Genomic DNA, 13,137 nt, shown 5'->3' with positions numbered 1-13,137 from the left:
TCTAATAGCAATAAGGCACCTCTGAGGTTTGTGTTATATGTTCAATATACCACCCCTCCTTGGGCCTTATTGCTTAAATAACCCATATATCTTTTATAACAGGATATTATCATTGACTATAATGAAAATGCATGTATGAATGAGTCTGATTTACCGTTTTCAATGGCAGGTTCACCTTCTGAAGCCAGATGAGGTTCCCAAAGCGTGCTGCGCACCCACCAAGCTCAGTCCCATCTCTGTACTCTTCCACGATGACAACAACAACGTGATCCTAAAGAAGCATCACAACATGGTGGTCAAGACCTATGGATGCCTGTGACACCAGTGGTAGCCCATCTATCTATTCTACAACATTTTAATCAACTTGATTGCTATTGTTCCAAAAGATACAAACAGGGTAATATAACTTGCAACCAGCAGTTGATAGCAATAATCTGTCAATATGCTGATAAATAGTATGTTTCTAATATATTGATTTTGAGTCTGAGTGGTATATGAACAACACCCATTGGACTTATACCATACTTCACTTTGATTAACTAAACTATTCAAATCTACAGTAATTCAGATAATTACATCCCCCCCTTCATGTCATATATTCTGTGACCAATCAAAGCTGTAAAGTACTGTATCATAAATGCAATCAATGCTAAAATTCGACCCTTTTGATGGCTATAATATCTTGTTGAACCATGAATTTCTCATTGTCTCTTTTAGATGTACTAAACATAGTTTGCAAAACGTACAGGTTTTTTTATTCTTCTTTAATCATACTTTTAACCAGTACAAGTTAGTAACAATGGAAAATGGCAACAACAAAAAAAAATTGGCCATTTTTGTATGTACAGAGGACCAAATACACAGTGATGTATGTCCTTGTCAACAGATATCTGGAGGACTGTATACTGCTATATTTGTAATAAAATAAACTACACTGAACAAAAAAACGCAACATGTAAAAGGTTGGTCCCATGTTTCATGAGCTGAAATGAAAGATCCCGAAAATGTTCTATACGCCTAAAAAAAAAAAAAAGGTGAGCATTTCGCCATTGCCAAGATAATCCATCCACATTGAAAGGTGCACCATATCAAGAAGCTGATTAAACAGCATGATCATTACACAGGTGCACCTTTTGCTGGGGACAAAAGGCCACTAAAATGTGCAGTTTTGTCACAACACAATGCCACAGATGTCTGAAGTTCTGGGGCAATGTGCAATTGGTATGCGGACTGCAGGAATGTCCACCAGAGCTGTTGCCAGAGAATTGAATGTTCATTTCTCTACCATAAGTCGCCTCCAACGTCATTTTAGAGAATTTGGCAGTACATCCAACCGACTATTTTCCTGTCCTGCTAGCCATTCAAAATGTAACGATTACTTTTGGGTGTCAGGGAAAATGTATGGAGTATAAAGTACATTATTTTCCTTAGAAATGTAGTAAAGTAAAAGTTGTCAAAACTATAAATAGTAAAGTACAGATACCCCCCAAAACAACTTAAGTAGTACTTGAAAGTATTTTTACTTAAGTACTTTACACCACTGTAGGTGCTTCAATAGAGTCTGACGTTCAGGGGTTGTTGGACATTTAAGATGGGGTGCTGGTGAGCCCCCATTTTAGGTCGTCACACAAATATTCCCCCACCCATGTCCAGGGGTCTCAGTGTTATGTCCCTTGAAATATATGTACTTTTGGTAATACTTGAGTAGGCAACAAATACAATCATCTTAAATTGACATGTTGAATTTTTTTGCCATAGTAAATGGTGTATTGCGCAAATTTCCCTAATGCGGACAGTTTGTGTTACTACCTTACACAAGCTTGCATTTTCACCCTATAAGACAAAATTTTTACCTCAGATTGGTGATGTTAGTCTAAAAGTGTATGGACATCACGATGACATAAGATTAATTGTTTTAATCAGATCAATATCTTAGGTTTTGTACCATTGATTTTTCTAAGCGCTGGGATGCGCAGAACTTAGAACGCAGAGTTAATGAAATGCCCAGGAAATGGCACAGAAATTTTGGGGGTGGTCTTTCCATAAAAGTCAATGGCCACACACCAATACATGGATTTGACAGTCAAACTATTACTTAAATAGCAGTCAACTGTTGTCACCGTTGTTATTCTATAGAGCAGGGGTGTCAAACTCATTCCACGGAGGGCCTTGTGTCTGCAGGTTTTTGGTCTTTCCTTTCAATAAAGCCCTAGACAACCAGGTGTGGGGAGTTCCTAACTAATTAGTGATGTTAATTCATCAATCAAGTACAAGGGTGGAGCGAAAACCCGCAGACACTCGGCCCTCCGTGGAATGAGTTTGACACCTGTGCTATAGAGGGTCGTGATTCGTTTAGGTTAACTAACAAAAAAAGTGGTCTGGTCCCTTTTCCATGATGGAAGCCTCCCGAAATCAACATCCACTATTCCAAAATATAGATATAAGCCTTCAAGTACTCATCTAACCAATTTCTTCAGGGCCAGCTAGGCCCCCTGTCGCCCCCCAAGCGCCCTGAATCCCAACCCCCATAAGAAGAAGCCCAAATACAACCTGCCATTGCCCAGTATACATACAAGGTCAGGGGACAACACAGTTTTTTTGTCTTGTAGTTAAACTTGTTCTATGCACAGTTTAAAGGGATAGTTCATCCCAATTACAAAATTACTTAAGTCGCGTTTACATTTCATTTGAAATCCAGTGCATCCAAAGTGTACATTAGTCTTTCCTGGTTCATGACATATTTTTTGGTCCCTTTCGGATCACAGCCATGTCAACAGTGGGCGTCAGGCTTGTAAGAGACATGAATTATATGTGAGATTCAGTGAACAAGGCTGGAAGGTGAGATTCTATCTCTCTTAACTACTCATTGTACTGAATAGATAATCATGAGCTAACATTGTACCACCTTATTTGCTGTAACACACAGTTAGTATTTTTTAGGGAAGCAAGGCATTTGTGTAGGATGTGCATTGTAGAGTATGTTCTTTGCATTCTTTATCATGTATTTCTCATAGAAAGAGTCTATTCATCTAATCTTGTCATTCGATTTCTATGGTGTTTCTCTCCATTAGGACTGGGTATTGGCTCCTACGGGTTACTCTGCCTTCTACTGTGATGGAGAATGCCTCTACCCTCTGTGTTCCTGCATGAACTCCACCACCCACACTATGATCCAACTAGTGGTCAGTATGCACTACTACACCCTCTCTCACATGAACGCTAACATTACTGGTTTCAATGGGAAAGATGGTAGATGGTTCAGACATTAATGGCAAATATAAAAAACTAAGATACCCAAGTTACTGGAGTCTACAATGGCAGACTGTTAATGTAGAGTAGGAATAGTGAGAAGTAACATTCAAGGCTGAAGCAATTATCCCCTCTAGTGGTATACTTTATACTGTACCAGGTTACTACACACTGATAATACAAAACATTGAGGACACCTGCTCTTTCCATGACATAGACTGACCAAGTGAAAGCTATGATCCCTTATTGATGTCACTTGTTGAATCCACTTCAATCAGTGTAGATGAAGGGGAGTTAAAGAACAATTTTAAAACCTTGAGAGAATTGAGACATGGATTGTGTGTGTCATTCAGAGGGTGAATGGGCAAGAAAAAAGATTTAACTGCCTTTGAACAGGGTATGGTAGTAGGTGCCAGGCGCACTGGGTTAAGTGTGGCCAAGGCTTTTGACTCTGTCAATCACCACATCCTCATCGGCAGACTAGACAGCCTTGGTTTCTCTAATGATTGCCTCGCCTGGTTCACCAACTACTTCTCTGATCGAGTTCAGTGTGTCAAATCGGAGGGTCTGTTGTCCGGGCCTCTGGCAGTCTCTATGGGGGGGCCACAGGGTTCAATTCTTGGACCGACTCTCTTCTCTGTATACATCAATGATGTCGCTCTTGCTGCTGGTGAGTCTCTGATCCACCTCTACGCAGACGACACTATTCTGTATATTTCTGGCCCTTCTTTTGACACTGTGTTAACAACCCTCCAGGCGAGCTTCAATGCCATACAACTCTCCTTCCGTGGCCTCCAATTGCTCTTAAATACAAGTAAAACTAAATGCATGCTCTTCAACCGATCGCTGCCTGCACCTGCCCGCCTGTCCAACATCACTACTCTAGACGGCTTTGACTTAGAATATGTGGACAACTACAAATACCTAGGTGTCTGGTTAGACTGTAAACTCTCCTTCCAGACTCACATCAAACATCTCCAATCCAAAGTTAAATCTAGAATTGGCTTCCTATTCCGCAACAAAGCATCCTTCACTCATGCTGCCAAACATACCCTTGTAAAACTGACCATCCTACCAATTCTCGACTTCGGTGATGTCATTTACAAAATAGCCTCCAATACCCTACTCAATAAATTGGATGCAGTCTATCATAGTGCCATCCGTTGTCACCAAAGCCCCTTACACTACCCACCACTGCGACCTGTACACTCTCGTTGGCTGGCCCTCGCTTCATACTCGTCGCCAAACCCACTGGCTCCAGGTCATGTACAAGACCCTGCTAGGTAAAGTCCCCCCTTATCTCAGCTCGCTGGTCACCATAGCAGCACCTACCTGTAGCACGCGCTCCAGCAGGTATATCTCTCTGGTCACCCCCAAAACCAATTCTTCCTTTGGCCGCCTCTCCTTCCAGTTCTCTGCTGCCAATGACTGGAACGAACTACAAAAATCTCTGAAACTGGAAACACTTATCACCCTCACTAGCTTTAAGCACCAGCTGTCAGAGCAGCTCATAGATTACTGCACCTGTACATAGCCCATCTATAATTTAGCCCAAATGACTACCTCTTTACCTAATGTATTCATTTATTTATTTTTGCTCCTTTGCACCCCATTATTTCTATCTCTACTTTGCACTTTCTTCCACTGCAAACCAACCATTCCAGTGTTTTTTTGTTACTTGCTATATTGTATTTACTTCGCCAACATGGCCTTTTTATATTTTTATTTTGTTTGCCTTCACCTCCCTTATCTCACTTGCTCACATTGTATATAGACTTATTTTTCACTGTATTATTGACTGTATGTTTGTTCTACTCCATGTGTAACTATGTGTTGTTGTATGTGTCGAACTGCTTTGCTTTATCTTGGCCAGGTCGCAATTGTAAATGAGAACGTGTTCTCAATTTACCTACCTGGTTAAATAAAGGTGAAATAAATAAAATAAGTGTCAAGAACTGCAACACTGCTGTTTTTTTCATGCTCAACAGTTTCCCATGTGTATCAAGAATGGTCCACCACCCAAAGGACGTCCAGCCAACTTGACACATGGGCCAGCATCCGTGTGAAACGCTTAGGGCAGCTTGTAGAGTCCATGCCCCGACAAATTGAGGCTGTTCTGAGGGAAAAGGGTGTGCAACTCAATATTAGGAAGATGTTCCTAATGTTTTGTGCACTCAGTGTATGTAGTCCTAAATGTTTTTAAATAGTACACTATCACAACCCACAGTACAAAACCATATAAAGTGTGGGCCTGTAGTATCTGTAAATCAACTAAACATTTTTTTAAATTTCCATATGCAGAAAGTAAAGCATCATTGTTCATGTAATAATCTAATATTAGCATTATAACTCTAGGAAGAGGAAATGGTCATAAAATCAAATAAATGAAAAGACGGAAACCAAAATGTTTTTGAACTACAACTTGTTTTATTTAAAAATGTCAAATTCAGTGCAAAGTAATGTAGTGCATTGGTGTCTAGATCCCTGTTGGGTGGCAAAGTGTCACAAGAATCCTGTGGGGAGAGAAAACAAGAGAATACATTAAATTAATGGGTGTTAACTAATCAGGGCACAACAAAGCACTTCAAGTCCTCAATTCCTTCAAAAGAGAGAAGGAGAAAGGAGTATGGTCCCTGCAGTAGGACTACATGCTGGCCATGAGGTTCTCCAAGTGGTACTCCAGGAGGCTGGAGAGCTCAGTGACCAGAGACTCTGGGTTAAAGTACCAGGCCAGCTGCTGGCCAAACATGTCATCTAGCAGAGCCATCAGCCCGCCCTGAAGAGAACACCACACAACACATAGAAAATGGCTCTGAGTTACTAGCTAATCAAGAGGAGAGAGAAAATTAGAAATACTCCCCCTAAAATGGCATTGGAACCTGGTTAACCATGAATAAGGAGGTAAAAAGGAAGTACACTTAAGAATATGGAAGTAAAAAGAAGTAATCTCTTTACTCTTACATTGAGCATCAGCAGGTATCTGTCAGCCTCTGGCTCCATGTTGGCAGCAGTGGGCAGGAAGGAGTACAGGAGAGCGTACAGACGCTCCACGAACCCACCAGGGTGCTAAAGGAAACAAAGGAGGAGAAAAGAGGAGAGAATAGAAGAGGAATTTAAGTGAAACTGCTAATAGACATATCAAAACATGTACCAGTGAGATGCTACTTACCACCATCAGGGACTTCTGAGCTGTCATTAACCCAAACAGCACCAGCTCAAAGAGGACATCTATCATGTTCACATGATGGATCTAGGACAAGAAAACACATTTGGAGAAAATAGGAATGATTTCATATAGATCAGCTACTGTGATGTATAAAAGACATGCATGTGGAAGAACTCAGTGAGACTTGAAAGAGTTAATGAACTCACCTTTGCCTCAGCCAGCTCCCTCTCAATGTCATTCCGCTTGGAGGGGTCACTCAGGTAGTCCACAAAGTCCTTATAGGTACGGATGAACTTGGCCTCGTCCTATGACAAAGAAAAGAGCATCTTAGTGAACAGAACATATATCCCCTCAGGTACGCATTCTTTCCCTTGAAAGAGAATGAGTTAGTGAGTTACCATGTGGTTGGCCAGAACCAGTGCGCCCAGGAGGACCTTTCCCGCCACAAACAGACGGTTCCTGCTCAGGGTGGAACCAAGCAGGGTCTAGGGAAGAAGGAAGAGTTAGGGTGAGACATCTTCCTCTAGGAGACAGAACAAGAAGTCACAGAGAGAAAAAGAAAAGTGGGTCCACTCACAGTGAAGGCCTGGCGCAGGGAGACGAGCCTCAGGGCGATGTCCTCCACTCTCTTGGTGATAAGGTAGAGGCTGTGAAAGGGAGGGAATGGAGCATGTCAACCATTAGAGTCAATGGGGGATAACAGCATTATGACCACTATCCTTCAGTATCTGACAAGCCCAGACTACACAGACATTTAGAGGAACTCACTTTAGCAGAGGAACCTCCCTCTCCTCAGGCAGCAGGTCCTCCTCCCAGCCCTACGACAACAAAACAAGCATTCAAAATCAGTGACCAATGCAATGACATAACAAACAACCGGTCAATGGAAGGATCTTAATGCTCCTAGTCAATAGTATGTGTGTGTAACGTCTGACCTCATAGCAGTTGTGGCCCTCAGGCTCTGGGTCAGTGAACTGCTGAGTGGTGGGCGTAGAGAAGGAGGCAGCCTCCGACCACGCTGAAGAGGAGAGAAGCCCGTCCAGCCCCATGTGGAGAGTGGCGTACACCACTGAGACATCAGTCTGCTGCTCAAAACACACACAACACACCTGTTTACCACACACACGTTATTAGAAAACACACCAAATCTAATGCAAAAATGTCCAGTAATGTCTAGTCTATATACATAGGAAATCATTTATTTACCTGGTAGCAGCCAAGCGTCACGTCCACAGACGTCTCGTGGCGGAGGTGAGACGCATAGTGGGTCACCCTGCCAGCCACACGCTGACAGAGAGAGAATACATGTTAAGGCCAAATGGAATAAGTGAAGAAAAGCCTAATTTAATACTATTTCAGTAGTATTTACGGCTTACCTGGATCCAAGTGATGGACTGCACTTTGGTGGCACAGTAGGGGATGCCCTCTGGACTAAGCCTGGCTGTCTCCTTGGAGATGGCCCACACCAGTTGAGTCTCCAGGCCTCTCACCCTACTCACATGGTGCATCCTCACCACCACCTGCTGTTGAGATAAACAACAAGACAACATCAACAAAACCACTTCAGCAATTGCTGTGACACATTTCCATCAAGATCAAATGACTGACAATGTAGATTAGGATTAAAGTAGTTACAAAGACACATACCTGGGATCCCCCACGCATGTAGGTGATGATGGGGCTGATGAACTGGAAAGTTCTCCAAGCTTTAACCACCGGACCGGCATTGTTCTGCACATTACAATACATTCATGTTGGAAACCGTAAACATTGTAACCGTGATGTGACTGTGTGTGTGTGTGGGGGGGTCTCTTACCCTGATCACAACAGGCCCACAGTACAGGGGGCTGAACCTAATCGGAATCAACTGCCATTTGCCAGTGGCCTCCTAAAGCAGAAAGCAGACAAGAGATTTGTTTAATATCAAAGAGACACAACTTGAATATCTGGGATATTTTTCAAACATAAAATGGAGAGCCCTCCTCACCATTCACACTTGACCGCGCCTCCACAATTGCTAAAGACTGGGAGATGACGGAACATACAAGTCCGCCAGCCCGCTCAATAACGGAGGGGAGGGAAACATCCAAAGGGGCTGGAGGTGTCACACTCCCTCCTTGGCCATTTCTATCTTGGCTGAGGCAGATCGACGAGACCTCAGTAGCATATTGATTCTCCCGCATAGGGCTCCTGCTAGAGTCAGGTCCAGGAACAGTTGAAATAGAGCTCACAGCCAGGGAGCAAGGAATGCCACTCCTTCTGTCTAAAAGCTTGATAGAGCACGAGGAGGGGCGGCTGCTGGAGGGGAGGTTGGTGTTGGTCTCTTCGCTGGAGAGTAAGGAGGAGAAAGGGGCCAAGGTCAGTTTGACAGGGATGACATGCCCACGACCTACCACAGCACATAAGGTTCCAGAGTAGTCAGTGGCAGTAGGAGGTTTAGCAGATTGTAATTTAGCAGGTGGTGGTTTAGCAGATTGTAGTTTAGCAGGTGGTGGTTTAGCAGGTGGTGGTTTAGCAGGTGGTGGTTTAGCAGGTGGTGGTTTAGCAGGTGGTGGTTTAGCAGGTGGTGGTTTAGCAGGTGGTGGTTTAGCAGATCGTAGTTTAGCAGATCGTGGTTTAGCAGGTGGTGGTTTAGCAGGTGGTGGTTTAGCAGATGGTGGTTTAGCAGATGGTGGTTTAGCAGATGGTGGTTTAGCAGATGGTGGTTTAGCAGATGGTGGTTTAGCAGATGGTGGTTTAGCAGGTGACGGTTTATCAGGTGACGGTTTAGCAGGTGACGGTTTAGCAGGTGACGGTTTAGCAGGTGACGGTTTAGCAGGTGACGGTTTAGCAGGTGACGGTTTAGCAGGTGACGGTTTAGCAGGTGACGGATTAGCACGTGATGGTTTAGCACGTGATGGTTTAGCAGGTGGCGGTTTGGCAGATTGGGGCCTGGTAGAACGTGGCCAAGTAGCCAGGAGGTTCTTAGTAGAGATCTGACTGGAGGAAGAGTGTGCTCGTTCCTCACTGGACAGAGAACTGCTGCTACAACAAGTTTTGACTGGTTCTTCAATGGAGATTGGGGAGGACTTACTGTCAGGACTCTGAGTGAGACAGATCACATTGACTTTGGAGAGTAGGGAGGTACAGCTGACAGAGCCCTGGGTTGAATCTTCGTTGGTGTCTTTGCTGATGGGGAGCATACTCTCTGCATCACTTTCTGAAGCTCTCAGCCTTATAAGGTCAACCAAGGCAGGGATAGATGAGCTAGATGAGCCCTGGCTGGAGGGGAAGCTGGTGTTGGAGGAGGAGAAACTGGCCAAGGTCAGTTTGACAGGGATGACATGCCCACAACCTACCACAGCAGATAAGGTTCCAGAGTAGTCAGTGGCAGATTGTGGTTTAGCAGGTGGTGGTTTAGCAGGTGGTGGTTTAGCAGATGGTGGTTTAGCAGATGGTGGTTTAGCAGGTGGTGGTTTAGCAGGTGGTGGTTTAGCAGATGGTGGTTTAGCAGGTGGTGGTTTAGCAGGTGGTGGTTTAGCAGGTGGTGGTTTAGTGTTACACCCCTGAACAAGGGGGGAAAGAATCACAAGAGTGATAGGTTAATGTTTACTCATTGAGAACTTTTAGTGCAATCATTTTACATAAGTAACACATTTTACAGAATAACAGATCTACAGGAAATAGATAGTTTTATTCAAGTCACAACAGTATACACTGTACATCACTGAAACAAATACTATTTTCAATATAACTGTCAAGCACAAAGCTTTAACTCAGTAAACCATAACTCAATTTATCAACAGGCAATAAAGTGTTTGAAAAACAATTACACAAATAATGCCGCAAAATATCTTATTAAAGCACATGTTCATTCACAATCGACATAAAATGGCAGCTACGTAGCAGTACCTAGCAGTACGAAGCTAGCTGCAACCGAGCACGGCTCATATTACTCTCTGCAAACTTAACTAACTTCCTCAATATGTTACTAAGACACACCTTAAACACTCTTGACATGTTAGCAAGTTATTACATTTAAATTACTCGTTTTAATCATCAATAACGTACCTGAACAAGGGGGGAAAGAATCACGAGAGTGATAGGTTCATGTTCACTCATTGAGAACCTTTAGTGCAATGAGAAAAAGACCGCGAATTCTCCGTGAATTTGAGTGGAGACCAGAGCAATCAATCTCAGGCTCATAGATTAAGAGCATTTAGTAGATCACAGGTTAACACTTTTACCCACGACAACATAAAGTAATCAACATAACGTTTACACATTCCTCTCACAATTCGTACCCTTTGTATGCTTGACGGATTTGAACACAATTATATAAATGTTATCAATCTATCAACTAATACTGAATGCATGATCTTCTTAACCTTAGATGTTTTAAGATCCTCACATACTATGAATTTACTAATACTGTTTAATGTATAACAGGCTATTAGTATTTCCTTTAACCTGTCACATTATCAGATTGGGGCATGGCAGATTGGGGCCTGGTAGAACGTGGCCTAGCAGCCAGGAGGTTTTTATTAGAGATCTGACTGGAGGAAGAGTGTGCTCGTTCCTCACTGGACAGAGAACTGCTGCTACAATAAGTCTGGACAGCAGTGACTGGTTCATCAATGGAGATTGGGGAGGACCTACTGTCAGGACTCTGAGTGAGACAGATCACATTGACTTTGGAGAGTAGGGAGGTACAGCTGACAGAGCCCTGGGTTGAATCTTCGTTGGTGTCTTTGCTGATGGAGAGCATACTCTCTGCATCACTCTCTGCAGCTCTCAGCCTTATAAGGTCAACCAAGGCAGGGATCAGGATGCTATTTACCTCCTCCAATACTGAGCTTGTTATGTGCCCAATCATGAGCAGCAAGTCCCTAACAGTAATCTGTATATATGAACACAGAAAGGTACATCAACGGAATTGATATAGATTTACAGTATGTTGGAAATCAAAACACATGTTAATCCATATCAAATTTTAAAAAACATAAATATAACAAGTATACCTTTCATATTTTGTAGCAATTACTCTATATCAAATGTGTGGTCTCCATTGTTGCAACTTAATCATCTTCCTCATCTAGACGTTTTACATTTACCAAAGTGGCAAACGCATATCACATCATATCATCCAAATACAGTGGCAAGACAAAGTATATGAACCCTATTGGAATTATCTGAATTTCTGCATAAATTGGTCATAAAAATTTATTTAATCTTCATCTCAGTCACAACAACAGATTAACACATTCTGCTTAAACTAATAGCACACAAATTATTGTATTTCTATTGTCTATACTGAATACATCATTTAAACATTCACAGTGTAAGTTGAAAAAGTATGTGAACCCCTAGGCTAATGACTTCTCCAAAAGCTAATTGGAGTCAATTAGAGTACAATCATTGAGACCAGATTAGAGATGTTGGAGATTGGAGATGTTGGAGATGTTGGTTAGAGCTGCCCTAAAAAAACACTCAGTTTGCTATTCACAAGAAGCATTGCCTGATGTGAACCATGTCTCAAACAAAAGAGATCTCAGAAGACCCAAGATTAAGAATTGTTGACTTGCATAAAGCTGGAAAGGGTTACAAAAGTATCTCTAAAAGCCTTGATGTTCATCACTCCACGGTTAGACAAATTGTATATAAATGGAGAAAGTTCAGCACTGTTGCTACTCTCCCTAGGAGTGGCCGTCCTGCAAAGATGACTGCAAGAGCACAGCGCAGAATGCTCAATGAGGTTAAGAAGAATCTTAGAGTGTTAGCTGAAGACTTAAAGAAATCTCTGGAACATCCTAACATCCCTGTTGACGAGTCTACGATACGTAAAACACTAAACAAGAATGGTGTTCATGGGAGGACACCACGGAAGCAGCCACCGACTGTCCAAATAAAAACATTGCTGCACGTTTGAAGTTCGCAAAAGAGCATCTGGATGTTCCACAGCGCTACTGGCAAAATATTCTGTGGAGAGATGAAACTAAAGTTGAGTTTTTTTAAAGGAACACACAACACTGTGTGGAGAAAAAAAAAAGCACAGCACACCAACATCAACATCAAAACCTCATCCCAACTGTAAGACAGGGTCTTGAAAAAGGGACATTTCTTTTTTTGTACTTTTTCCACCCTGCACTGTGAATGTTTACACGGTGAGTTCAATAAAGACATGAAAAAGTATAATTGTTTGTGTGTTATTAGTTTAACCTCTACTTCCTCACAAACCCGGTTCCGGGAGCACTTATACCAGTAAAAAAGCTGACTAGCATAGGCTAGCATAGCGTCACAAGTAAATAGTAGCATCAAGTATCTAATAGTTCTTACTTTTTGATGAACTCTCATCAGAATTTTGGGAAAGGTGTCCTTTGTCCAAAATAATCGTTGCTAGGTTGTAGAATGTCGTCTTCAACGTTGCAATTAGCAGTAAACATTAGCAATGTGGGCCAGAGATACCCAACTTCCTACAACGCCACGAAAATAAATACCCAAAAATCGCAATATACTGACATAAACTGATATAATTCGGTTCAAAATAACAAGATTATGATGTCTTTAAAGCCTATATCGAATAAAAACACAGCCGGAAATGTCTAAGATCTATAACCGATGCTTCCAGTAGAATGTGCCAAGGTCCTCAGTGCGTCAGAGCGAAGGGGAAAAGAACGATACACGTCTTTGACAAGGGATTTATAACCTTTGGGAACTACGTAGAGACTCCATTTCAAGTCTCC

General features: G+C 42.4%; 1 protein-coding gene across 1 annotated transcript; it reads right to left on the bottom strand.

The window, feature by feature from the left end:
• Nucleotides 1-2,730: 2,730 nt before the first annotated feature.
• On the bottom strand, nucleotides 2,731-12,596 carry LOC129849682 (uncharacterized). Its single transcript, XM_055916491.1, has 15 exons — nucleotides 9,489-12,596; nucleotides 8,403-8,743; nucleotides 8,232-8,303; nucleotides 8,063-8,146; nucleotides 7,792-7,938; nucleotides 7,622-7,702; nucleotides 7,351-7,500; nucleotides 7,184-7,233; nucleotides 6,993-7,062; nucleotides 6,814-6,900; nucleotides 6,622-6,720; nucleotides 6,419-6,499; nucleotides 6,211-6,315; nucleotides 5,650-5,762; nucleotides 2,731-2,788 (listed from the first exon to the last, which is right to left on the bottom strand). The coding sequence occupies exons 2-15, from the start codon at nucleotides 8,403-8,405 to the stop codon at nucleotides 2,731-2,733; spliced, it is 1,200 nt and encodes a 399-aa protein (XP_055772466.1). The 5' UTR covers nucleotides 8,406-8,743; nucleotides 9,489-12,596.
• Nucleotides 12,597-13,137: the final 541 nt, after the last annotated feature.

This window comes from Salvelinus fontinalis, unplaced genomic scaffold (assembly GCF_029448725.1).
Source record: "Salvelinus fontinalis isolate EN_2023a unplaced genomic scaffold, ASM2944872v1 scaffold_1627, whole genome shotgun sequence".
In the NCBI taxonomy this organism is placed as follows: Eukaryota; Metazoa; Chordata; class Actinopteri; order Salmoniformes; family Salmonidae; genus Salvelinus; species Salvelinus fontinalis.
Note: the sequence above shows the minus strand (reverse complement) of the source record. Positions and strands in the feature narration are given on the sequence as shown.

Coding starts and splice junctions, on each gene's coding strand:
- LOC129849682 (XM_055916491.1), bottom strand. Junction 7,501..7,621: donor TGACGCTTGGCTGCTACCAG/GTAAATAAATGA, acceptor TGTTTTGAGCAG/CAGACTGATGTCTCAGTGGT. Junction 5,763..6,210: donor GATACCTGCTGATGCTCAAT/GTAAGAGTAAAG, acceptor CTCTCCCCACAG/GATTCTTGTGACACTTTGCC.